The sequence below is a fragment of the Tinamus guttatus genome, unplaced genomic scaffold (genome assembly GCF_059628265.1).
Source record: "Tinamus guttatus ecotype Peru unplaced genomic scaffold, ASM5962826v1 Tinamus_guttatus_pri_ptg000051l, whole genome shotgun sequence".
In the NCBI taxonomy this organism is placed as follows: domain Eukaryota; kingdom Metazoa; phylum Chordata; class Aves; order Tinamiformes; family Tinamidae; genus Tinamus; species Tinamus guttatus.
The window spans coordinates 1,358,915-1,384,151 of NW_028288585.1; the positions used below are offsets into that span (position 1 = coordinate 1,358,915).

A 25,237-nucleotide genomic window follows, 5' to 3' on the forward strand; every position below is an offset into this window, starting at 1 on the left:
TCTTTGGCCAGTATTGTGGTTTTAAGCTCCATCTGCCTGCTTATAATCCTTTTTAGCCTAATCATTTAGTTAATTACTTTAGATGACTAGAGCTTTTTGAAAGATGCCTTCTTGCTTTTTAGAACATTTGCTTATCTTTGCAGGCATCATGGCATGGAAGAAAAAAAGCTATTGAAAACAAAAAATTATGGACAGCCCATCAAGAAGGACTTGGAAAATGTGCAAAAAGAGGTTGGCAACTCCCATGGTTTATTTTAGCTTTTCTTGCTCCTGGAAGGAGATAGGATTCAAGTGTTTTAATAGCTGCTTTCACACTGTTTCTTTGATTGTTTTGTGTTATATTCTGCTCTGCACAAAGTCAAGTTCACCTCTTGGGGGTTTTCTTCTCAGCACTTTTAAAACAATTAAAACACTAGCTGGCTATGTTTAAATGTGAAGTTTCTCTGACATGTCCTGATGTGCCGTTCATCCAATCATCTCACTGATTTTAGCTGAAGCCTTCCTTAACCACCACACTCCTGCTTCTGCAGTGTCTTTTATCTCTCTTAGGACATCACAGTCAATAAAGTGCCCTGATCAAAGAGTTGGTAATAGATCTGTCTTAGGCTTACATCCTATTTAGGCTTTGATGTGCTTGTATTAGTGGTGGATGTAGCACTCTGCTATTTTAACTGTATGCAACTTGAAGAAGATTTTACCAGACCTACACACAGGAACAAAGGAACAAATTCATGTTGGAAGGAATCTCAAGAGGTCACATAGTCAAAACTTCTGCTCAAAGAAGGGTCAGTAACAAAGCCAGATCAGGTTATTCAGCCTCAGATGAGAATCCACCACCTTGAACCTGCCTTTCCCAGAAATAGCCTTGGACCAGATCCTGAACTGACTTGCATAAGTGAGGAAACTATCACACTGAGGACGTGGCAACTTGTGACAATTCTTGCAGACTCTCTGTCCAAATTTTTCTGGCAATACCACTGAGCAAAAAGCCAAAGCTAGAATGAAACATTAATACCCCCAAATTGAATAATATTCTCTACTGAATCTAAGAAATAATGGCAGGCAGGCAGGACAAATTCTCTTCCCAGTCTATTAGAAAGTAATGTCTCTCATAAATCTATTAACTTGTTAATTAAAACTGATTAACATAAAATGTTAAAAATAATTTATTTTAGTGCATTTCCCTTGAATTAGACATAAGCTACAGAATACTTTGTATGGAGTGATGAAGTGAACTCATTAAATATTTTGTATCCAGCCAGGACTGAGAGCAACACTCAGAACAAGAATAAGACTTGGAACATATCCAGTGGGAAATACACAGGGAATGAACAATTATGATCAGCCTAATTGGTTACTGCATTATTGATTCACAGCATGCAGTATATTTCAGAGCATCAAACTTTGATACTCTTACATGAGCTACAAATCTCAGAAAAATACTTCTCCTTTTCCTTTAAAACAGTACTCTTAACTTGTTTTAAGAAATCTTAACTAAATTTAGCTAGTTAAGTCCAATTTAGCTAGTTAAGTGGAACTCACAATAAATATACTGAATTGGTGGCTAATGGAAATGGAGTGCGTAGATACATATTCCTCTTTATTTCATGAAGCACATATTTATAATTTAAAAACAGCTCCTGAATAGATTGGTAGCCATCCAAATTTAATAATAAAGGTATTTGCATATAAATAACTCCATATTGCCTTCTAAAAAATGAATGAAGTTTTTTAGTAAACTGTGAATACGATCTAAAGAAAAGTTTTCTTTATTTCCTTTAGGAACACAAATGATTTATAATTTCAATTTATCATTAGCTACATTTACTTTCACCTACAGCGAAGTTTCTGGATGACTTTCAGAAAGTTCTTCAAATACCACCTACAAATAGCTGACAAAATCATCCCCTCATGAAAATGTTTGATTGACTTAATATTCAGATCCTCATAGATCGCAGTATCTAATGGTTATAAAATTTCTTTATGATAGAAAGATGCTCAGAGATTTGGGAACCTCCAGTAATACAGAAAATGGTTTTATGATTTGTCTTTCTTTATTAAACTGTGGCAATGGGGGGAATCTTATATGCTACATTAGCTAAGTATATGCAGCTTTAAAGTCAAGCCTTATCATTATCAAGCCTCATTCACACCATTCCTTCCTGTCATTTTAACAGTAACAAGAACCCTCAGTAGTTTTAAAATTTTAATCTCTTTAGGGAAAACATGTAATTTTCATACCTGCCTATAAAGCAGGAGCCTAATGCTGGCATTCCACAAATAGTGATTAATGATTGAGCACCTTGCCTGACCTTTTTCAGCTTTTCCTAATAAAAATTCTTCTCTCACCTACCGGTGTTCCTGCTATTCCCGGTGTGCCAGATGGTCCACGATCACCCTAAAGGAAAGATAAATCTATACTTAAATGGTAATACTCAGAACAAAAGTAAATTCCAATAAAACCTGAGAAAGGATTATTTAAGTGCACTGAAAATAAGGACAAAACCAGGCTCTGCTAGATGCTGAGATTTTTCAGCACTGATCATTTTATAGACTTGATGAAGTTAGCTGTGTTTAGGCTCCCTTGCATAATGCCATAATTTCCATATGCCAAACCTTATACTCAGTTTGAACCAATACTTGAAAAGGGGTAGAAAGTCCCTCTGAATTACTATCAATTTTGGTCATGACTGTGACCAAAATTAACATAGGGAAATCTGCTATCACAGCAAGATGCATATATAGACATCTACCTTTTAACAAAGTTATTGTCTCCCTGCTACGCAGTCATCTATGTCCTGCAAGTTATCATCCCTGCAGACTGGGCAGCAGAACTGAAAGTTTGCGTGTGCCGTGGTCATTTCAGGGCAAAGTTCCACATTTTAGTATATGGCCAATTTTCATCTACACTTTTTGTGCTGAAGCTCCTGAGGCATGGGCACAATTTTATCTTTCTCACTTGAGAAGTCTGTACACCAATCAGTTTCATTAGAGTGGTAAATCTCTTCAGCAGCCTAACCAGCTGCTGATGTGTATTGGTTTGCAATACCACAGCTAGAGAAAAGTTTGTTTAAAAAAAAATCTCTTCTTAAAATAGATCTCTTAACTCTGATCTTGTCAGCAGGATGGTTCAGCTGTGTGAGGACAGGTGAGGGAAGCTAAACCTGACTCTGAGCTCAACTTCTTGTCCCAGTTCTACTGTTTAAGTCAATGCATTACAAAATTCCTGGCTTCTCCAGGAAAGACTGCCTTCTGCTACACAGACATACCTAAGAGCTCAAAAGAAGAAAAAAAGGCATCCACTCTACTCTTAGAACTGGCAGGAGGACATTGGGATTATGTTTGTTTGTTTGAACTATGAGTGTGGAATTTTGACTAAAATTAGTTATGGATGTTTTTGCTTTGGGAAAGGGACGCAGTGCACTAACACTTAACTTGTTTATACAATCTGCTCCAATTGATCTGCTTTTTTTTGTTTGTTTTGTTTTTTGATGAAAGTCTTGCATGCGCTCGGAGTAATTCAAGTACAAACTTATTTTCAGATCTGTAGTTGTGCACTAAGTCTTAGAACGGGGCAGACAAACTGCAAGCATATGACCATATTCAAAAGAGAACAATAATTTGTAACCATATTTAGGAATCAATCAAGTAAATGTACTTCTACCCACTTAAGAAAGCAAAACATTATTAGACCTCCTCCACAAAATTTTCTATTTGTGGAAAACAGAATTATATGTCGAGTGAACATATTACTTAGATTAACATTAAAGCAATAAAACAAAGGAAAAAATAAAATGAAAAAAAAGAAAATAGAAAAAAAAAGAAAAAAAGGAAATGCAGATAACTATGGATTTTTTCATGTTGAAATAAAAGCTTCATAAAACATATCCACATAAGTTTAAGAAAGCATTCAGCTGGAGATAGTTGCCATTAAAAGTCATGACTTTTCTTGTATGGGTCCTACCTTTTCTCCTGGGAGTCCTTCCAGTCCTGGTAACCCCATTGGTCCTGGGTCTCCCTGGTATTTGTGTTTTAATTTAAAAGGATTGCAAGGATTAGAATTTATGTAATCTACATAAGAAATATTGAACAACAAACAACAGCAGAACATTTAGTTTGAGAACATTTAAAAAACCACTAAGTAGTTGTCTGAATGAACGTATTTTGTTATGTCATGTTTTAGTGATTTGTGAACTAAACTATTTTCAGAGGCATTGCACAATTATTTTCTGATAAAACGCTTTAGTTCTGATTTTGAATGTAATCAAGACTTCCCTCCAGTTTTCTTGTTGTCCACAGTCAGCTCCAAGCACCTTTACTCAGCAGAGGCACACGGTGTGAGTGCACAGAGAATCAACTTTCGACCAGTTTGTTTAACTTTGCTTATTCTGCATGGGACCCCCACACACTTGGTCCCTGTATAAATCTTTCTGCTGCTTTCAGGTTTTGAAAGAACCAGAACAAAACTGCTGCATTGGATAGACCAGGTAGCATGTAGCAAAGAGATCATTTTATTTTTTAAAGAAAATTGATGGCAATTTACCACAGCTATTTTTTACAACTGCCAACAGTTTTAGTATTTCAGCAGTCTCAGTGAAAACCAAAAGCCACAGCAAATTCCCTTATGGATTTCATTTTGTCCCTGGCAGATCTCACCTTGAACACCCCAAGGTGCTAACTGAGCAGGAAGCAGGTGCTGCTACAGAAAGATGTTACGAGTGCTCAGGTGCTCCATTTTGGTTTTCATAACCTGAATTGTCCTCGAGGAACACAGTTATCACACTGGTTCACAGATCAAAGTTTAATTTTTACATAGCTGTCCCTCCATTAAAACCTGGCAAAAAGTTGAACGGAATCCTAAGCCTTGCACAAGTTGGCTGCACAAGTGGGGAGTATGCCCCTTCATCATATACAAACAATCTCAGCTAGCTCTTGATCATGTTCCCACACGTTCTGGCCAATAACTCTCTGGTCTGGGCAGGGCTAGTGTGGGCTTGTTATTCCCACAGCTGTTTTTGTGTAGATGTTATGCCTGCACTGGTAAGAGAAGATACATAATTGAAATGGACTGGCATACTGCTTTCCGCTGAGCAGAGAGCTTTTTCAGTAGTCTTACACTGACATAGAAAAAAAGGACTCCATAATACAGACACAAGGCTGATGAGAAGAGCCCTTCAACAGCATGAGACACTCATGATCAGCTTCCAAATACTCTGCCTGATTTTCAGACAAGGCCAGTGTCTAGTGACACTTGCATAGTGTGCGTGCTGTGCTCTGACATGTTACTACCGGGCAGCCAAGATGTTGACTAAAATCACTCACCACTGGAGGTCAGCAGTTACTGTTTCCTAATTTATTTTGCCCAAGACTGACAATTCAAAGACAGGACTGCAGCTGGAGAGGCCCCTCCTTGCTAGCTGGGAGAACTCCCGAGTGCCTTAGGGAGCTCTGGAGGTGCTTCTCTGCAGCCGTCATGTGTTCCTCCCTTAGTAGCAGGAACAGCTGCTCCTTACTTTGTTTGCTGGAGGGACATGATTTTATTTCAAACATGATCTCTCTATAGTGTTCAGGGTTTTTTGTTGTTCAATAGAACAACTCATCAGAGAATAATGAGGAACATAATACAGCCTGACTGGATACAATTTTATTCCCCAGATATCTCAATACCTACTGCTATTATCAGCAAACTAGGTTTTCAGCTCTTCCAGCTGACACTTTGGACCCAATCATACTCTCTGTAGTATGAAACAAGTCTGCTAGATGCAACTCTTAACACACTGACTACGAAGGAGAAGGACTTGTTTGACTGCCTTGCAGTGTTATAGCCCTGTATTTATTGTTATGAAGGTAAGTGATATTCCTTTAAAAAAGGAGAAAAACACAAATGTAATGAAAGATTTAACTGCTAAGAGAATATATGTCAATTTTTAAAAATAATATCCATTTAAAATGACATTTTATGCTATCGTACTTTTTGTGTTATATCAAGGGTAGTACACAGTTTTTACCACTATCTTTCTGGTAATTTTACTGATGATGTCCATCAAGAAGTCATCAAGAAACCCTACATGTGAGTTACAGTTTTGCTACCTTCAAGGCTAGGAAATACAGTGGTGTATTGTAACCTAACAACCAGTATAGTCTTTCTATCAGAAATGCAGAAAACACCATTTGTCCAGGACTTCAGGAAAAATGTGCTCACAGACAGCATTTGTATTTATATTCTGCTGGTGACTAGCGCTGTGCTGAACTATACAACCACTTGGGATTCTTCCACTAGTTATCCTTCCTGTCCTTGTAATTTTGACAGAAAGCTCATGTGCAAATATCATAATATAGTACTTAAGGAAAAAAATACCAAAAAAAAGTTAAGTAGCTCTCACATCTTTTGGTTCCATTCTCTTTAATATCAATGTGAAACTATTGGGCAATCTCTCTACTCAGCTGAAAGCTGTGTGCTCGGCAGCCTTTAAATGTCACACTGCATCGCTGCCAGGCACAGCAGCCTCCATGACGCTCATCATCCTGCCCACTGGAAGCAACGTGATCATACTCTAATTACCTGTTGTACCAATTCCAGTGAAACCATCTGAAAACAACTTCTGCTTCCTGCTTGCTGGTATGACGTAGCACACTGTCTCTTTTGGCAATTTCAATTTTAATTTTGAGCACAGTCCAAAAGGTCTTAAAGCATTTTGCATCTTTATTACCTATAGGACTGTAGCAAGTCCTATCTCTTATCTCTTTATTTCTTGCAGTGCACATTATTTATTCTTATATATCTCAAGGGACAGCTCAGCAGAGATGAATCCAAAAGCCATTAATACTGTGTTCAGTCACTCGCTGTATTATCACTAAAGAATTATTTACCAGAAGTTACAAATTTCTCAAGCCTGTCAGTAAAAAGAAAGGCTTTTTCAGATGTACTGATTCTGCAAAAGCAAGATACCTTCTGAAAAATGAACAAATTTCCACCCTTGTAACTGTAATCATTTACTGAATTGTCTGGGAAGCCTCTAGGATGACCAAAATATACGTACCACAGCACCGGGATCTCCTTTTGGACCCTGCAAAAGACGTAAGAAGCAGAAATGCATTAAAACAAGACTAGAAATACACAATAACATGGTATTTTTCTCTATTAGTGCATTATAAATATACATTGGTAATGCAGTGCATTCTGTATCAGCATGACCAGCCCTCTCAGCCAGTTAATTCTGTGTAAAATTTTATTAATATGTGTTTTTGATGTTCCAGAATAGAAAAAGGCAGGTCTGTGGTTTAGGCTGAGTCTGTGGTGGAAAGCTGGTCATCAAATAAGGGCAAAGTCCTCATTGAGAGCTACAATATATTTAAATGGTTGCCAAAATGATGATATAGCAGAACCTGGCTGTAAAAGGAGGAGGACGTAACTAAGTGCAGAGCATGTTTGGCTCTGCAGAAGCAAAGCAGCAGGGCGCCCGCTGTGCTGCCTGGAAAGAGGCCAGCTCTGCGTTGCAGGTTCTGTTTTACACCTTGTTCTGCACTGTAGCTACCTGCCGTGAAGCTGTGACAGGGCTGAGAGCAGAATTCCCGTATCTCATTTCTGCATCAAATATAATTAATTACAAAACTATTCCACCACCAGCTATATAGAATATATTATACATTTTAACATACTTCCACTGAAGAGTCCAATAACAAATTAGGCACCAATTTTGCAGACTTACAAGTCAGCACAGCACTGGGATGAAATACTTAAAACAGACCAGTCTCCCAGAACAGGCTAAACTGCTTGATAAATACAGAAAAACACAACCTTTATTATTTACAACACACCAATCATATCTTGAGTTATGACTTTGCCATCTTCCGCTTACAAAACCAAGCACAATGCCACTCATGAAAACTGCATGCAATTAATCAACCCCTCTGTTAATATTTTAATTTACTACTTCAAATTGCATTTCTGTAAAATACTTACTGGAGGTCCTGGTGGACCTGGGTAACTAGCAACACTCACGCCTCCCTGCAACAGCAAGTTTAGAAGTTGAGTTGAGCCAGGATTAAATGCTTAGTGAAAAAAAAAGAAAAATGAAAAGAAATACCTGCAGTTTATATAAGCTGCTCATCCCATTTCTTTCATTGTGAGGTACACCCTACAAAACATGAACCCAAATAAGCATCACAGCTATGAACTATAAGGTGGAACTCTCACCTTAACTAAGTCTCAACAAAGCTGTGGTATCGTTTGTGTTCTAGATAACTTTGAAAACTTCTGGACATTTCAGTAAGAATATAAGATATATAATAATGCAGCTTGTGACTTTTTAAAAATATAAATCTAATAAAAAATCTAGAAAATCTTTAATGTACAATATTGAGTATTCTTATATAATGAGCGACTCATGAAATGATACGAGCAAGGAAGATGTTCTGCGTTTTATTTTCACATTTGAAGGTTTCTGCTAAATGGAAAACTGGAAAGCATCTAAACTAAAGCTTTGAGAATGCTGAATCTTGAACTGTAAACCTAAATTAATGCTCAAGTTTGACTGATGAGATCCTATGCACTACTCTGGCCAAATTTTGAGTTATGAGTGACAGCTCACAAGGGGTCACATTCACTGTACCCAGAATGCAACCTTTGTTTCAAACCCATCCTGACATTTATCCATTTTACATGGCAGCATCTGAAGTCTGCAGTTTTATGCTATTTCTGCCTGCCACACTCTCTATTTTCCCTTAATAGGTCCCACTCTCTGCTAACATCTTAACTAGATGACAGGATGACTCCTCTTTCATATTTTGGGGGCACAGAAATTCAATGTATAGGCATTCTTTGTTAACTTTTAGATTTACTGTAACGTTAACTTTTCTTTCACAGTAAGCATTAGTTATTCTGTCATTCATAGGTAATTTTTACCCTGGTATTACAGTGCCCCTCTCACTGCTCTCCTTAAACCACATCTCTAACGTTCTTACTTATTACATCCACATTCAAAATCAGCTGTTGCTGTAGACAGTTTCCTGGAATTAGATTGAATTTAGATTGAAATTCACACAACTGTTAGGCAAGGACTGACAGAGTCCTGCAGGCTACGTTAGGAAGTGGCTTTTCGGCTAGATTTGGGGCAGAAGGGAATAACTGTCCTAGAGAAAGGCCAGAAACAGATTACAGTTTTGGCTGGGGTAGGTAGAGATCACAGAGCTATGGCTAGGTTTTACACTCACAGTTCTCCCTGGATTGTGGTCAGAGGAAATCTCAGGCTTACAGTTAGCAATGGCATTTCAAAGGCTGTAATTAGGGTTAGAGATCATTAGGCTCTTAATTTGGCATTAATTTTGTGTTAGGTATGATTCCAGTTAATCTTAGAGTTCACTGAACTCCAAGGACTTTCCCTAGGTTATGTACCTATAGAGAACCCGGATGCCACATATTCAAGGTTTCTAAATCAACAATAGCATCCAAGGTTATTAGAGCAACTTGTTTAACCAAGTTTCTGGGATGGCTTGAGTGACCTGGACTTCCTCAGTGATGAATCACAAGGCAGAAAAAAAAAAATGGAAATAGGACCCTTCTGCAGGGACATTGCTGCTTCTCAGTATTTATTACAGAACACCAACTCCTGATACAAAGACTTCAAGTCACAGCTTTTTAAAACATTTGCATTTTATGCACAGTTAAATTGTTTCTAACATAACATTCAAAATATGAAGAGATATGTCTTACCGGAGGTCCAGGTGGTCCAGGTTTCCCAGGAGAACCTTCGCTACCCTAGTACGGCAAGAGATTCATACAACCCACTTACTAACAGAAACTGAGGTTCAGGTCTACCCAACAGTCAAACTAGTGACCATAACAACTAATAACAAAGAATTACAGTCAATGTGAGCAGATAAGATCAAGAATTAATTATCCTACCCAGCTCCTGCTTAAGGCAAACAGACTAGCTTTTATTTTGCTAGTTCTATGATGCTTTATATATAGTAACTTCCTTATGATAAAATAGTACTGATAAGATGGGATGATTTTAATTCCAGAATACAGCATATACTTTATAGTTACCAGGAGGCAGGGAGAGTTGTTGATAGCAACTTATGTGCAACTGGCAGATAAAAGTTAACATTCCTTGTCACGTATTCTATACTTTTTTTTTTTGCTAAAGCCAATCTTTGGTTTGTTCACTCACAGATAAATAACAAAGAATAATAGCTTCACAAGTTCATTTTATCCAGAAACACTTTTCACTGAAATGTACTGAGTAAAATAAAGGATCTTTTCTTATTATCTGTAGATATTTGTAGCTGTAGCTTGTTCTGTTTACACAAACTGAATTGTATACTAAAAAATATTTCGAAGTTTTCGCTCCAGCAGACTATCTAAATTGTAAGGAGTTACAAAGGTTTAAGGTTTGTTTCCCTTAAAAGCAAAACATTTTCAAAAAGCCATGACTATAATTTAGCTAAAAATACTGTAAAAGTTTGGACCAAGTATGTCATAATATTTAACTCAATCATTAAATCTTATTAAAAACATGTTAGCGAAGGCTTAGGCTGTGTACTTAAAAATGTTAACAAGGTAACAGTCAAGCTAAGGGTCCAACAGCAGGCACTGTCTTACAAGAAATATAAAATCTTTATATTCAAAGCACATTTTTAACAATTATATTAGAATATGCATTTCAGAGTTTAATTCAACCTTTTCTGACCACGTCACTGAAAATATGTTTCCAGTTGCCAAGTGTTAAGAGCTGTCAATCTGCGAGGAGGCGTTTGGAGTACTTCAGGGGAAGCCAAAATACTTTAGGAAGCATATTATATGACCGCTTCTCAAATGAAGAGAAGAGAAGAAGGAGGTGCAAAGTGTTCTGGCTATATTTTAGTCAACTCCATCACTCTTCAGTGGTCAGGCTTCTGCCCTTTTTCATCTATGGTACAGTCATTGGGGAGAACTGGCACTCGCAGTCCCTCATGTGAGAGCAAGTGATTGCCTTTGCCTGATACTCAGGAGGTATAATTCAACAGAAATGCAGGGACAAAACTGTACACATGTTGAGTGGCTGATTTACCATGGCATTCTCAGACTCTGATCAGTTCCACTTAAACACAGCATTAACAAAGACTGGGATTTTCCATGTAGTGACTTGAAAAGGAAATGAATGTGACAGGATTTTAGATCATTAGAATGAGACGATCTTCAACTAATTTTTATAATGAAATAATTCAATAGCTTTACAAAATGAAGAGTTTCCTTTTTCTTACTCAAAGCAGTTAGTTTTGTAGCATATTTGTAGCACCCCAGATTCTGACATGGCAGCAATATGCCTGGAAAACTCCAGGTTAAAGTGGAAAGAAGCCTCAGGAATGTGTGTATTCATGTGCAAACTGGCAAACTTGTCCCCGAATGTATTTTGCAGCAGGCTACTTTTATGTCTGCTGTAATTCACTGATTTGAGGTGCCCTGAAATAAATTTGACATGTTATCTACAATGGGTATTTTCAAGTGTTTGATAAAACAACACATAAAATACTGACAAAAACAGTGCTAAAACAGTGCAAGTTAAGCTTGGAAAAAAAGGAAGCTTCCATACTTTTGCAGAACAAATGATACTAAACAACTTCCAGTATTTGTGAGTGATTTTAAGACATGAAATTACTTTTTCTAAAATACTGGAAAAGAAATGAGGACAAGTAGCTACTGATTATGTAATATGACACAAAGGCATTTTCACTTTTATAATTTCATATCATGTGTCATACTAGAGAATGTTCCCTGTGACTTACATTCGCCACCAAGGTTATACTGTAAAACAAAAGCTCACAGGCATGGTATTCTTTGGGGCATATTTATTAAGGCATAGATAAGTCAAAAAAATCATTTGATAATGTACTGTATGCCAAATTCTTGTTTCCATTGCATATTTAAAAAATCTTCAGATCATTCAAGAAGTAACAGGATTTCAAAATCTTTACATATCTTTGCCAAGACTGAAAAGAAGGAATACCTTTTCGCCTTTTGACCCTGGAGGACCAGGATGTCCAGGTCTTCCTGTGACTCCCTGCACAAATAGCATTTGTTAGTTAAGAATGATGAAGCACAGTATTTTGCATTGCAGTTATTTTTGAAAACTTGAACTTTTTAAGGTCGTTTAAACTTAATTAAGTTTCTCCTCCAGGTTTAAATATTTCTCTCCTGACTGATACAACAGCTGCATCCTACTGATAAGCCCTATGAAGGGTAAAAATTGCATTTGTGGCTGCATTTTCACCTTGGCAAACTGAATGGATTGACCTTAACTAGCACCTCTTGATACTACTAAGAATTATGCTTTACTGCTAAAATAGCCATTTACATATTAAACATTAAGCTCCCTAAATGTGTTACAATTTTTGAAAATGGGCTAGCATTAGTACTGTAAGCAACCTAGGAATGAATAACGACCATACTAACAAACGTGATCTGCATCTTATATATAAGGCATAAAACTAAAAAATATTCCCAAAAGAAATGTTCTTAGAAAGACCAACATTTTTTGTGATTGCCTTAACCACATTTTTTCAGTGGTTTAAGCCAATTTGTTTTTCTACTTCATAATTACTTGTTATCAGTTTTTAGAATGTTTTTAGAATGCCCAGTTAGAATCATTATTAGATTTTTATCACCAACGTTATTTGAGTAACTTGGGTACGAATACATAAATCTGTAAATTTGTACAGCATAAGTAATTTTACCTCACAAAATCTCTAGTAACAGAACACCAAATGCATGCAAATTACATAAATTTAAGAGTCCTGACCATATTTTTAGTAACCCCAACTCACAACATATTTTGTTTCTGCTAGAGCCATTATGAGTCAAATTTTAGTACTCTCTCAGAAGTTGACAGAAGGCAAAGTCTTTTTTAAGACTAAAGACAAGAAATTAAGAATATGAGGTTTTATTGAGCTAGCTATAGCAGCCTCTGCAGGGATAGATTAGATGAGGGACGACATCAAACACTTACAGAAGGTCCACTGGGTCCTGCTACACCAGGCAGTCCAGGAACACCTTGAAGACCCTGAAAATTAAAATGCATATGCAGATTTTTTTCTCCCACATACTCTCATACCTTAACATTACTTATACATGGCAACTTTTAGCAGTAAGAATATAAACACGGCTGATGGATTATCATTGGGCATGGTAACAGGCAGTTCTTGTTTAACTGAAAAAATCTCAAGTCCTCCAATCCAATCGTCCTTCAGTCTTTTCCACTTATACTTATGTCTTTTATATCTTTTTGTCTTTAGCTGTGCAGATAAGAGCAGGATATCTCTTTCCTTAGAGATTATTTTATTTTCTGTCATTAGAAAGAGCTTTGCTAGTAAGAAAAAGCATCTCCTCAGATTTCTGAATGCTACCCGATGCTATCTACATAAGGTAATGCTTTCTGATGGATTTAGATTTTGGCTTTTTGATAACAAAACATTACATTTTCCATGGTATCTAATAACCTACTGTCTCACTCTTATTCTATGGTACAGCCTGCAAAGCAGCGGATCCTGGTATCCGTTTATTAGACATACAGGTGTGTAACTTCTTACAGAAATTTAAGGCCAGATTTGAGACAAGTCTGCATAACACTCATTTTGCCTCATTAAACTGACATAGACTCTGGGAGAACTTTAGACCTGTAAGAGCTAAATGCATATGTCTGAGCCAATTGCTCTAAATTTCCTTTCTACTCCGTGAAGGGAAGGAGGTCACTCTCAGTATTGATTCGCGTTATCTGCACCGGGTGCCTGTGCTCTGACAAGAGTTATCACCTTAGGCAAGACATATTTCTCATGTTAAATACAGGATTTGAAACAACATTGCTAAGCAGGCAGTAAAGAAAACCAAACTGGCCAGGAGCCCTGAAAGGCTCTGGAGGAAAGTTTGAAGGAAAAACTTCATATGGAAATAAAGAAGGAATGAATGGAGAGAAAGTGGTTTCCTTATTCTGGTTCCTCCACACAGAAGACATTGATCCACTTCTGCAGTTTTTCAGTTGCTTTCCAACAGATAATATGATCTTTGGCCATTGTAAACTAGTTTCCTCTTGTAATAAATATGGTCACCCATCATATTCTTGTGAATATAACAGCCACTCCTTGCTCCCCAAGAGGCACCCTTCGATAAGGAAATGTATTCTAAAAAGAGAACAACTGCCGATTTTTTTATCATGGGCCAGAGTAAAATTTAAGACACCTTAAGTAATGAGATTGACTTTACAGAATTAAATTAGAGCAAATGACCTTTCTCTCTAGAGGAGAAAGGCAAACATACGACACTGTGTGAGAGAGGCAAATAAGGCACTTTAGCTTACTGTAATATTAAATGAGGACAAGATTCCATTAGCATCTTTTATCATGATGTTATATGTGATGAATGTAGTTTACGCATCTCTGATTTATATATCTATGTATTATGTTAGAGAAAGCACCTTCAAAGACACACTAGAGGTATATTGGAAAGCACACTGGAGTGTATGAGATATTTCCATTTATTCCAAAGGACTACAGATAAGGTTTTGAAAAGCTCATTACGTCTGGACGCTAATGAAATCATACAGGTCTAAGAAATGCAGACCCATTCACCGAAAAACAACTTTTTTATTAGTGTTTATATGTCCTTGTATGTGTATGAACAAGTTAGCCTGTCCCCTCATAAGGTAGTGATGAAATGCTGTTGCTTTATTTCTAGTCTATCAACCTGCTAAATTCTAGAGCAAAGCAGCCATGCAGATATATCTAGTGCCATTTTTTTTTTAATTCCCATATAATTGTTTATTCTTTTAAGCCGGGGAGCCTGAAGAACACAGACTTTTGTCTGATTATTCTCATTCTGCTACTGTTTGAAAAGTCTCTCTTACTGCATTATAACCTTAGCTCTAAAGAAATGTAGAAACAATAAAAACAATTTAACCTCTCTCCCCCACCAAACACACCTCTGTAAACAAACTCAGCATTTCTTTCCTATTTTCCAGGTATTTTCTCTTGCAGACAGCCATCCAATTTACAAGCAAATATTTATCAGGAATTAATCAGCTGGGTACTTTGCCTTTTCAGAGAGTTCAAGAAATTATTTTAACAGACTCCTTCAGTTGACAAAGGTCACTGAAAATTTATTTATTTATTCAGATTTATTTGCTTAATGCCTTTTGCTATGTAGCTTTTTTTTTTTTTGACAGAGTTCACTCATGAACTTTTAACTGCAAATACTTTAATTTAATATGAAAGCTATTGTAGATATTTGGATTAGGCCCTGAAAGTTATATGGCCTTTTTGCTTAACCTTGAGAAAAAAATAACTCTAAATAATCCAGTACATGATGTAAAATACTGTACATATTTTAAATTCGGTCTCTTCAAATATTTTTAAACAAACTCTAATTAGTGCTGATTGTTTCTATGTCAGTATTTGCCTAATGGAATATTTTTGAAATTGAATGCTAAAGAACTAACACAATGAAAGCAAATTTGTTTTAAAATATGAAGAAATATTTTCTGAAAATATGTGACATTCACTCATTTCTTGCTCTAGCTTATGATATTAAAATTTACCATTTAAATGGTTATGAGACTTTGAAACATATAAATGAGCAAAACTGCTCACGTGAATAGCTTTTGAATTGAATAACTGCATTTAATCTTGAAAGTTCAGAATCAAGAGCTATTCATAGCAAAACATGACTATTTCAGCAATAATTAAATGAATATTTTATGCATTTAATTCTCAGCTTAGTCCTTTATTTCAGTTTGGATAAGAATGCAACTAATAGAAATAAAAACAATTTACCTCATCACCCTTCTCTCCAGGAAGCCCAGGAAATCCACGCTCACCTTTGTTTCCCTATGAAAACATAATATTAATACAAATAGTTTCCATGAGCAGCACAACAAATCTCATGCTCTGTAAAGGGTTTTACAGCACACATTTAATACACGCTAGTATGAACAGCTTACTGAAAAAGTGAGGAAACCTAAAATAGAAAAAAAAAAAAAACTGCCCTGAAAGTTTTAAAATGTGCCTCCTATTGAGGGTGGATGGAAATGATACTTTTTTACCCTGTAGGTAGACTAGTCAAAAAGACTGATAGAGATGATTGATACATTTGATACATTTTCACCTCATAAATTCCAAAAAGGTCAGGTACTTTTTCAAATTAAGAAAGTACATTTTCAGGATTATACTATATGCCAAACCAGGCAGTATTTGATCAAATCACAGTAAAGCAGCAACTTTACTGATCTCAGTGCAACTTCAAGTCCCTGTGGACCTGAGGGGTTAGTCCCAAGAACTTGAGGAACAACTTGCAAATACACGGAACAGCCAATTACCACGTACTTGACCGATACATGGGAGGTTCCCTTCAACGCAGCTTTCTTGCATGATCGACTTAAAATAAGCCTAAAGCACTGTTGGATAACTAAATCTAAGCTATCTTTAGGTGACACAGGACAAATGCTAGACTGGTTTGGTACCCAAGTGGGGCTAATTAGTTCACTCTCCCGAGAGAAAACACTTACTAGCTCAGGAAAGAAAGGTTGAACTTTAAAAAATGTTTGAAGTTTTAAGGTGCTCAGATGCTATAGACAAAGTTTTAAGACAAACAGACATAAGAATTCCATCTTTTTATTTTTAACAAACAACACAGCAAACTAAAGCAATTTCTTCATAAAAAAGAAAGTCTCTTACCTTTGGCCCTTCTCTACCAGGGATGCCTGGAGGACCTCTTATGCCAGGATCACCCTGAGGAACAGACACAAAGCGAAATGATAATAACCAACAGTTATAGAAACACTGACCTCACTATTTTTACAAATGTTCCATTAGAAATACCTGGATTTTTTTTTGCTAATTAATAAAGGAATATTAAATAGATTATTTGAATAAAACATGTAGAGTTTCATTAATTAAAATAATGCTACTTGAAAATTTGTAAGAAGGAAGTTAAAAATGAAAAAGTATGGTGCATGCTACTAAGACAAATTTGGAAATAAAGTGATGCAGATGCAAGCCTTACTATACAGTCTTGTTAGAAATAAGTCCCAATGTAGGATTTGGGCTAAATTATTTATATTTATATTTATATAAACTCTGAGACCATGGAATTGCAGTAAAAGGAAATCAACTCAGATAACATATAATTAATTTCTTATTACCACTTATCTTTATCTCCCCAATCTTAATCTGTTTTATGAGATAATGACACTATTTCTTTTAAAGAGAGATACCACAGCATTTTCAAAACGTGAAAATGGGTTGTTCCACTTTCATTTTTTTAACTTCAAAGCAGTCCCATTTGCCCTTTGAGTTAGGAGATGTTCCAGATTTGAAGATTAGTCAAGTTAGAAGGAAACACCAGTAAGAATGTCAGAAAAGTGCACAGAAGTGTACAGAAGCTCGTTGACATGAGCAAAATCTCCTCATTCACAGCTTCCATCAGTGCTTTTACCCAAAAGGCTTCTTTCAGGCTTTTCTCATTTCTACCCGACAGATTTATTCAGATTTCCATCCTTGTCTCTCTCTCCCCACCTCTCGCATGCTCTTTCCGTACTCAACCCACACGAACAGAACAGTTAGCTTCACTCTTGAGAGCACTCAGAAATGCCTTTATTTTGGATACTCCCAAATTCTGTGTTTAGGTTTCAGCCCACCGTCCTCTTTTTATGGATGAGGTAGAGATGAAGGCCGCTTGTTACTCTCACCAGTTTCAAAACTGCAGTTATCTTAAGTTAAATGATTCCTGCTTTGTTGGGAGAAGCATTTTCCAGCTCTGTTCTAATCTTATAAAAGTACTAACCACAAAATATATAAGGGATATGGGGAATGAAGCACGAACAATCAGTAAGGCAGATGACACAGGAGAAACAGGACATGCACATGAGAAAAAAGATAGTGTTACAGTTAGAAAGGATGAGGGAAAATCCCTGTGAAAGAATTAAAGAAATAAAATTTAGGAATGACTAAGTGAATAAACCATAAGTATATGCATTAATGAAAGAAAGGAGAGTAGAATAATATGGCTCATTATGTGTTTCATGTAAAAATTCTCTTTGGAATATTGCAGCCATATCAAATGTTATTATTTTTCAAGATAATGTCATAGAACGTCCAGATTATTTTCTCCCTTTGCTATATTCCCAATATCAAATGCTAGAGCACAAAGCAGAGAATGGTAGCAGCAATTCACACATGGACTGCCTGCATCGAGCAGGTAACTCCTGGTAACATAACTACATTCACTTAACATTCATAACTATATTCATTTTTATGAAAAAAAATCTTATCAAACACTCTTGTTTAGTATTTTTTAAAAACAAAATGAGAATTAACAAAAATCTCAAAATGATTTTAGGATAGACCGAATAGCATGGCACCCAACCTATCGAAAATTGCAAGCACACATTTTGATTTAAAAAGTATGTTCATGACAAACAGCTATTTAACCACAGAAAAATTTTACCTTCAGTATAGTACCCATGTCTCCCACAAGTGGCAGTGCAATCTGGAATTATAAAAGGCAGCTACTGTTAATAATTTGCACAAATAATGTTTTACACAACATTGATTCTCGTAGGTACACAAAAGTTCATATTGTTGCAAACATAGTTTGATTACATATATTTTGTCTGAAGCTACTTTACTATTAAAATTCTATACAAAAATCAAGGATGCAAATGCAGTTTCAACGCTAAAGTCCATTGTTAATCATTTTTAAATATTAAATATTGATGTTCTTTTAGCAAGCCATTAAAATCTCATCACAGTTGGAAATTCTCAGATACAATTCTCACTGCCTCATTATCTTCAGTGTTTTCCTTCTTTTTTTCTCCAAGGTTTTGACATTATTCTGAACTGTAGCCTGATGTGCAGAGATAACAAAAATAACTTTAATAAGCTGGCTCAAAAACTGGAAACGATGCAGCTTCAGCAACACAAGTGCCAAACACAGTGTTGTGCCCTGCTTTTAAACATTAAGAACTAGTGCAAAACTCTGTGGTGCAACAGAGGAACAGCCAAATTGCTGCCAATGCCAAAGATACCTCAATTAAAGCTTAATTGACAGCTTCTCACTGTACTGTACTGGGTATCTGCATCTGCAGATTCCCAAGTGTTGCTGCTAATTTTATTTGGAAAGATTGCCTGTAAAAATTGACTGAACTTGTATCATCAGCTTCACTCATGAACACAGTCTTCAATTACCAAAGCTCATTTCTTTAAATCAAGAAACTATTCTTGCAATTGCTAAAACAAAGACCTAATCCTGTGTATAACTGCATACATTCTTTTTTTTTTTTTTCCAATCTCTTTCGGCGATTTTGTTTTTAAAAAAATAAAAATAAAACAGTTTTTTAGCATATTAGAAAAAGTGCCTGTTGGTAGCAGTGGGTATCAAATACCAGATCAACAGAACCCCTACTGAACACACTTACAGGAACACACCACTTACAGTGTGGCTTCACCACCTTTCAAAAGCATGCTGAGAAGTGTTTTCTAGAATAGGATATCGCCACATAACACAATTTAAAAGCATACACATATAAGCTGTGAAGTAAATCCCTGATGTAAATGCAGACTGACTACAGGCCATGTAACTATTCTTAAAAACTTCCAATAAACCTTAAAAATAATAAACCCCCACATCCTTACATGGCCTGATTCTTTATCCTCCTCCTTGTAACAACTTTTCACAAATAGTTCAGATTATTATCATGTCTCCTCTTGCTCTTCTTTTTTTCTAGACTGCAAAATCTAATTCCTTTAGTCTCTGCTGTTTCCTAATGCTCTTGTTTAAGCTAAGTTAGTATCATGTCAAGAGAGGGAACCCAGGTAGAAAGGGACCTGAAAATGCTAAGATGGCATTAATTTGGGCATAGATTTGCTAGACTATTTCCTACATATTCCTTTTAGAAGGCTGTCTCCAAAGACAAGAGTACTTCAAGAGAGTATTGCAGAAGGCAATAATTCTTCTATTGACATTTATAGCACGAGATCTGCCTTTTTTTGCAGATTTCCTCCTTGCATTTAGTTTACAAGCACACTGTGCCTTCTGGCACCTATTCCATTTATACATTTTGGTTTTCCTATTAAACAATTTATGCCCATCTGTCTTGAGTTTCATCTTGCTGATTTTAGGCTGTCTTGGAATTTTAAAATTTGATTATATGTTCAAAAAACTTGCAATCCAACCCAGCCCAGTTATAGATTTTATATTTATTTCATTATACTAATCAAATTAAAACATTAAAAAGAACCAGACATGGGAGGGATCTCTCTTCCTGAGTCTGACAATAATCTGTGCTAGATTTGTATTTTTGATAAGCACTAACTATATATCAATTAATACCATAGCAATTTTAGCTCATTTATGAGAACATCATGAGGACAATGTCAAAGTTTTATTAAGACGGAAGTGTGTAACATCACTGCTTCCTTGTATCTCCTGACAAAGTTAACCTGCCAAAGGTGGAAATCTGATTTATTTCATGATTGTTTCTTAATGAATCATTCTAACATTTTTCTGTCTCCACAGTATCATCTATATCATTGGTATTTATAAGTCAGTTAAAAAAAATTATTTCAAATCTTTCTAGCAATTAAAGTTACATTGAGCTAACCTATTATAATCTAGCTCCTTTTCTATTCACCTTCTCTATGAAGATATGTTTTGTTAGTATTTCTCCCTTCCTCAAAAGCTTCACTGTCTCAAAGTGCTCAAAAAACCTACTAATAACTCAAAAAGGCTTTGCTCCACCAGATATTTGTATTGTATCTAAAAGCTGTTTAACTCTTTTTTTCTACTACATTATTTTTTGTATATTTTCTGAAAAGCATTTTTTTTCCTGTGGACAATGAAAACCTACTGAATTCTTCAGGTTCAATTCTCTGCTCAATCTGTAATCTGATCTCACTTGTTATTAAATACTAAACCTATATCTTACTATTTGAGTCCACGGGGCCTATTTCTTGTTTTTATATTCATCTCTTATGAAAAATCTCGTTTTATTTTTGAATCTTTCTGAATCTATGATTACATGCCTCGATTCTATCTTTATACTCAATGTTAGTGACAGATCTGCTTTTACTTGCTGATTTTAGGACTTTGAGGAGCTACTATATAACAACATCATAATGTCTCTTAATGCTTTGGGAAAATTCGCTACGCTATGCTCAAGCATTGCTGCAGCTGGATTTAAATAAGGGAAATGGTCCAGTAATACAGGCAGGACTAACCTATGCCACATGAGAATGACTGCTGCAGTGACTGATGCTATTGTAGAAACCAATGAATCCACTGGCAACACTGAAAAATAATGTATTTCATCACCATGATCCTTGATGCTATGATATGTCTTAAGCAACCACTGCTTTTTGCACGAAGAGTACTAGCATTGTATCTCACTGCTTTTCTAAAACTATGCCTTTGGGTAAAATCTCTTAGAAAAGATAAAATCCTACCAAACTAATAAGAACACAAGAGAGTTTAACAACATTTTATTTTAAGCTCTGGTTTTGACTTGTTTCTTTCAGTCATCCAGAGATTTTTATTTTGCTGATGGGATACATTCCAATAGCTGCTGAGGGAATTCAGAAAGCTTCTTTCACTGTCATAAAAGTGTCTGCAAGCATTGGTTTCTAAACAAAAAGTTACTTTCTGAAACTTCTGATGCAGTCGTGGGAACTCTTTGTTTCAGCAGATCCAAGACAGGAGTAGGAATAATGACTAGAGCCTTGCTGTTAGGGAAATTTTGCAGATTTTGCAGAGACAAGAGGCTCTCTCGACTCCCATCTAAAGCACTCAAGTATCTCTAAAGGCACAATTTGGCCTGAAGCAAGTGTTGACTTTATGGTTCTTGCAACGTTGAACTTTACAAAATCTGTAGAGCCATAGCACGGTTGCATACAAAAACATTGCTATAATACTCAAGAGGAGGTAACAACTCCAAAAATGAGTTGAAGTTTCAGAACTCATTTTTTTTTTAACTTAGCCACTTATTTTTTTCATAAAGAAAATTAATCACATTATAGGCTAATTATTTTTAGAATTTCATTAAAAATTCATGCCTTCCTAATACAGCAGAGTAAAACTAGTTTCAGAATTCCAAAACTTTCTTCTTCAATCTTGTAACACAGGAACCACCAAACTATGCTCCTGCAAATGTATACTCTCTCTCTATATATATGTATAAAAATAATATAATTTTTAAGGTATATATGTATACATGTATGTGGGTATATGTATATACATACATAAATTTTTATATATAAATGTATAAAAAATATGAAGTAGTTCTTTTATACAGAATTATTCTTAACTTTACAGAAGTTAAAGCTGGAGAAAACTCTACTACACAAACTGCATCATCTGAAAACATATAGTTTGTCATATAAATGTTGACATAAGATAATTTATACTGCAAAATAATCTAGTAAGAACAGAACAAGTGCTTTGCTAATTGAATAATTTATTTAACTTATTCATTCAGACTTCCCACAAAAATATTACTACCAAATTAAAATATTAGTACCAAAGCAAATATAGAAGCTTCCTATGTATACATACAGGATCACCTGGAGGGCCTGGCAGTCCTGGCTTTCCATCTCGTCCTGGAGTGCCCTGGAAATTTAACATTCCAATCAGATGCCTTATATCACTGACACGGGATATGTTACTTTTTATGGTATATCTACAGAGCTGTTACTTACATTAATACCTGGGGTACCTGGAGTTCCTGGTAATCCCGGGGGTCCTCTAGGGCCCTACGATCAGGAAAAGTTATTTTGGATTTAAGGATTTTTTTTCTTTTGTAAACTACTTAAAACTTTTGTGTATATATATATATATATGTGTGTGTGTGTATATATATATATATATGTGTGTGTGTGTATATATATATGTGTGTGTGTGTATATATATATATATATAAACCAGAATACTTATCTCCTACCTGGACACCTGCTGATCCAGTGGGACCCATTGGACCCTGCAAGAAAACCCCAAACAATGGGCAAAAATGAGCAGTGATCACCAATGTAAAAATCACAAAGCAGTCACAAAGCCTCTGACTTCTGAAGGCAAAACACATTTTGCCTTTTCCACCAGCAGCATGTGTTTCAAAATGCCATCATCCTCCATGTAGACTAAACCTACGCCCAGGATAGATTTTGCTGAGAACTGCAAACAACTGCAGATCACAGATAGACACAGCTGGTCTGACGGTGTCTCAACACCACTCGCATTAAGCCTGTCTGTAATGTAGCCATTGACTCTCTGTTCTCTGGACACCCATTTGTGAGTGAACATTAACAGTTCTCCGTGGGTTTATCCTGATAAGAGGAAAAGATGCTGAGCTGGAAATCAGCAGGCAGAGAAGAGTTCATGTCCTTACTGTTTATTATGCCTTATCTACAGTGATGGCCAGTGAGAAGCCCAAATTGCTGGTGTGTTGGAGTACTTACTGGTGACCCCTGAATGCCCAGGCCAGGAGGCCCCATCTCCCCAGGGGCTCCTTGCACACCAGGTAGTCCTCGTTCACCCTGAAAGGATACAAACCTTTCAGTTATGTCTGCTCTGAAAATGTAATCCAGCCCACTATCCTATACTTTCAAAAATAGTAACTCGAATATTTTTTTCTGTACCTTGGGTCCTCGCGGACCTGGGTTTCCAGGAATACCAGTGGGACCCTAAAAAGAAACAAAAACAAAACAAAAAAACAAAAATAGAAAAATAAAAGAACAATTCTATTTTGAAATCCAAGAGACTGACTATATTTTATTGCCTAAATTAGCCAGCCTTTATAAATAAACTATGATACATCTGGAATATGCGTTCCTTGTTAAAACCACTGCAACTAGGACTATGTGTGTTGCACTAAACAATATAGATTTCCAAATTGTATCTTCAATGCACTTAAAATATTAGTATTGCACAAATTTTGACTTTGGAATTGCATCTGAAAAATATTTTTTCTGATTTCTCTCACTTCACAATGAGAGCTCTTTAATTGCTTCCCCTAAAAGAAATCAAGTCTTTTCAGAGTATAGACTTACTGGTGCTCCTGGCAGACTTGGCCCAGGAGGCCCCACTTCACCTTTTGGACCGGGATGTCCAGGTGGTCCCATTATCCCACCAGGGTCCCCCTACAAGACAAATTTCAATCATTAATTGGAAAGTCAGATTTTTTCCTTACAGAAAATATATACTTGCCATGTATCTGTACTTTTTTCTCCCCATCCCCCAATATGGGTATTGTCACAAAATCTGGCAAATAACTCCAAAATAACATCTTCAAAATCTCTCTCTTTGGCTATCTATGCCTATTGCTAAAATCTGAGTCTTTGCTTTACTGACTTTCCTCTTCAGCTAAACATTATTATTGTCCTCTTAAGACCTTCTTCATTGTATTCTTGTTTATATCATTCCACCCTTATTTTTGTCTCCTGCCTTTTCAGCAGCCCACTTCTTCAAACTACTAAATTAATTTCCTTTGAACCTCAAGATAGATAAATACACAACAAATCACATAGTTCATAGGACGCCTCTCTATCAGCTTTCCTCCTCCAGCTCCAACTAATAGCACCGTACACATGCCGTTTTCAAAATCCTGCTGCTGTAGTTGAATTCCAACCAAGGGAATGCTTACACAGCACAAAGCAGTGCCATAAAGAGACCCCAGATGTGGCTGAGACCTGGAGGCAGAATAGTGGCATTGGTGCTCCACGAAGATTAAGTATTCTGGCTTAGAGGCAGAGGTTTTCAGCAGTCTGACTAGGACACTCTGCTGAAAAGGCTATTCCATTTGCAGGACCTGAAGTGGTGTTTCTGTACTGCATAGACCCTAGCTGGACCTCTCTTGAAGTAATACCTAAGTTAGGGTTCTAAACAGCAATTGCATTGGCTAATTGGCCTGCAGCATCTCTGAGGAGGAGATGCAGTTTGTTTTTTCTTTTTTGTTTTAAGTCAATTCATAAAGTAATCAGACAGAAGTGCTACAGAGGATGGAAGATTATTTCAGGACCAGTCAAGTATATTAGAAATGCAAAGTTTAATTAAAAGCAGTTAAAACATACCTTTTCTCCTTTATCTCCTGGTTTTCCTGGTATCCCTTGATCTCCTGGTAAGCCCTGGAATTAATTAAAAACGTAATTTTACATTTTTATAGCATACTCCCTTAAAGTTTATCTGCAATTACAAATGAAAATGAGTTTACTGGTTTATTTACCATGC

At 36.2% G+C, this 25,237-nt stretch overlaps 1 protein-coding gene across 1 annotated transcript in view; it reads right to left on the reverse strand.

Moving 5' to 3' along the window:
- COL19A1 (collagen type XIX alpha 1 chain) overlaps positions 1–25,237 on the reverse strand; it is a 179,007-nt gene that overhangs the window by 16,876 nt on the left and 136,894 nt on the right. Inside the window, exons 23-40 of the mRNA XM_088539915.1 lie at positions 25,081–25,134; positions 24,061–24,150; positions 23,650–23,694; positions 23,470–23,547; positions 22,959–22,994; positions 22,717–22,770; positions 22,574–22,627; positions 18,473–18,514; positions 16,702–16,755; positions 15,802–15,855; positions 12,987–13,040; positions 11,988–12,041; positions 9,713–9,757; positions 8,088–8,138; positions 7,964–8,008; positions 7,041–7,067; positions 3,965–4,018; positions 2,354–2,398 (exon numbers count right to left, since the gene is read on the reverse strand). Of these exons, the coding sequence (XP_088396041.1) occupies positions 2,354–2,398; positions 3,965–4,018; positions 7,041–7,067; positions 7,964–8,008; positions 8,088–8,138; positions 9,713–9,757; positions 11,988–12,041; positions 12,987–13,040; positions 15,802–15,855; positions 16,702–16,755; positions 18,473–18,514; positions 22,574–22,627; positions 22,717–22,770; positions 22,959–22,994; positions 23,470–23,547; positions 23,650–23,694; positions 24,061–24,150; positions 25,081–25,134 (936 nt within the window). The remainder of the gene's footprint in view (positions 1–2,353; positions 2,399–3,964; positions 4,019–7,040; positions 7,068–7,963; positions 8,009–8,087; positions 8,139–9,712; positions 9,758–11,987; positions 12,042–12,986; positions 13,041–15,801; positions 15,856–16,701; positions 16,756–18,472; positions 18,515–22,573; positions 22,628–22,716; positions 22,771–22,958; positions 22,995–23,469; positions 23,548–23,649; positions 23,695–24,060; positions 24,151–25,080; positions 25,135–25,237) is intronic.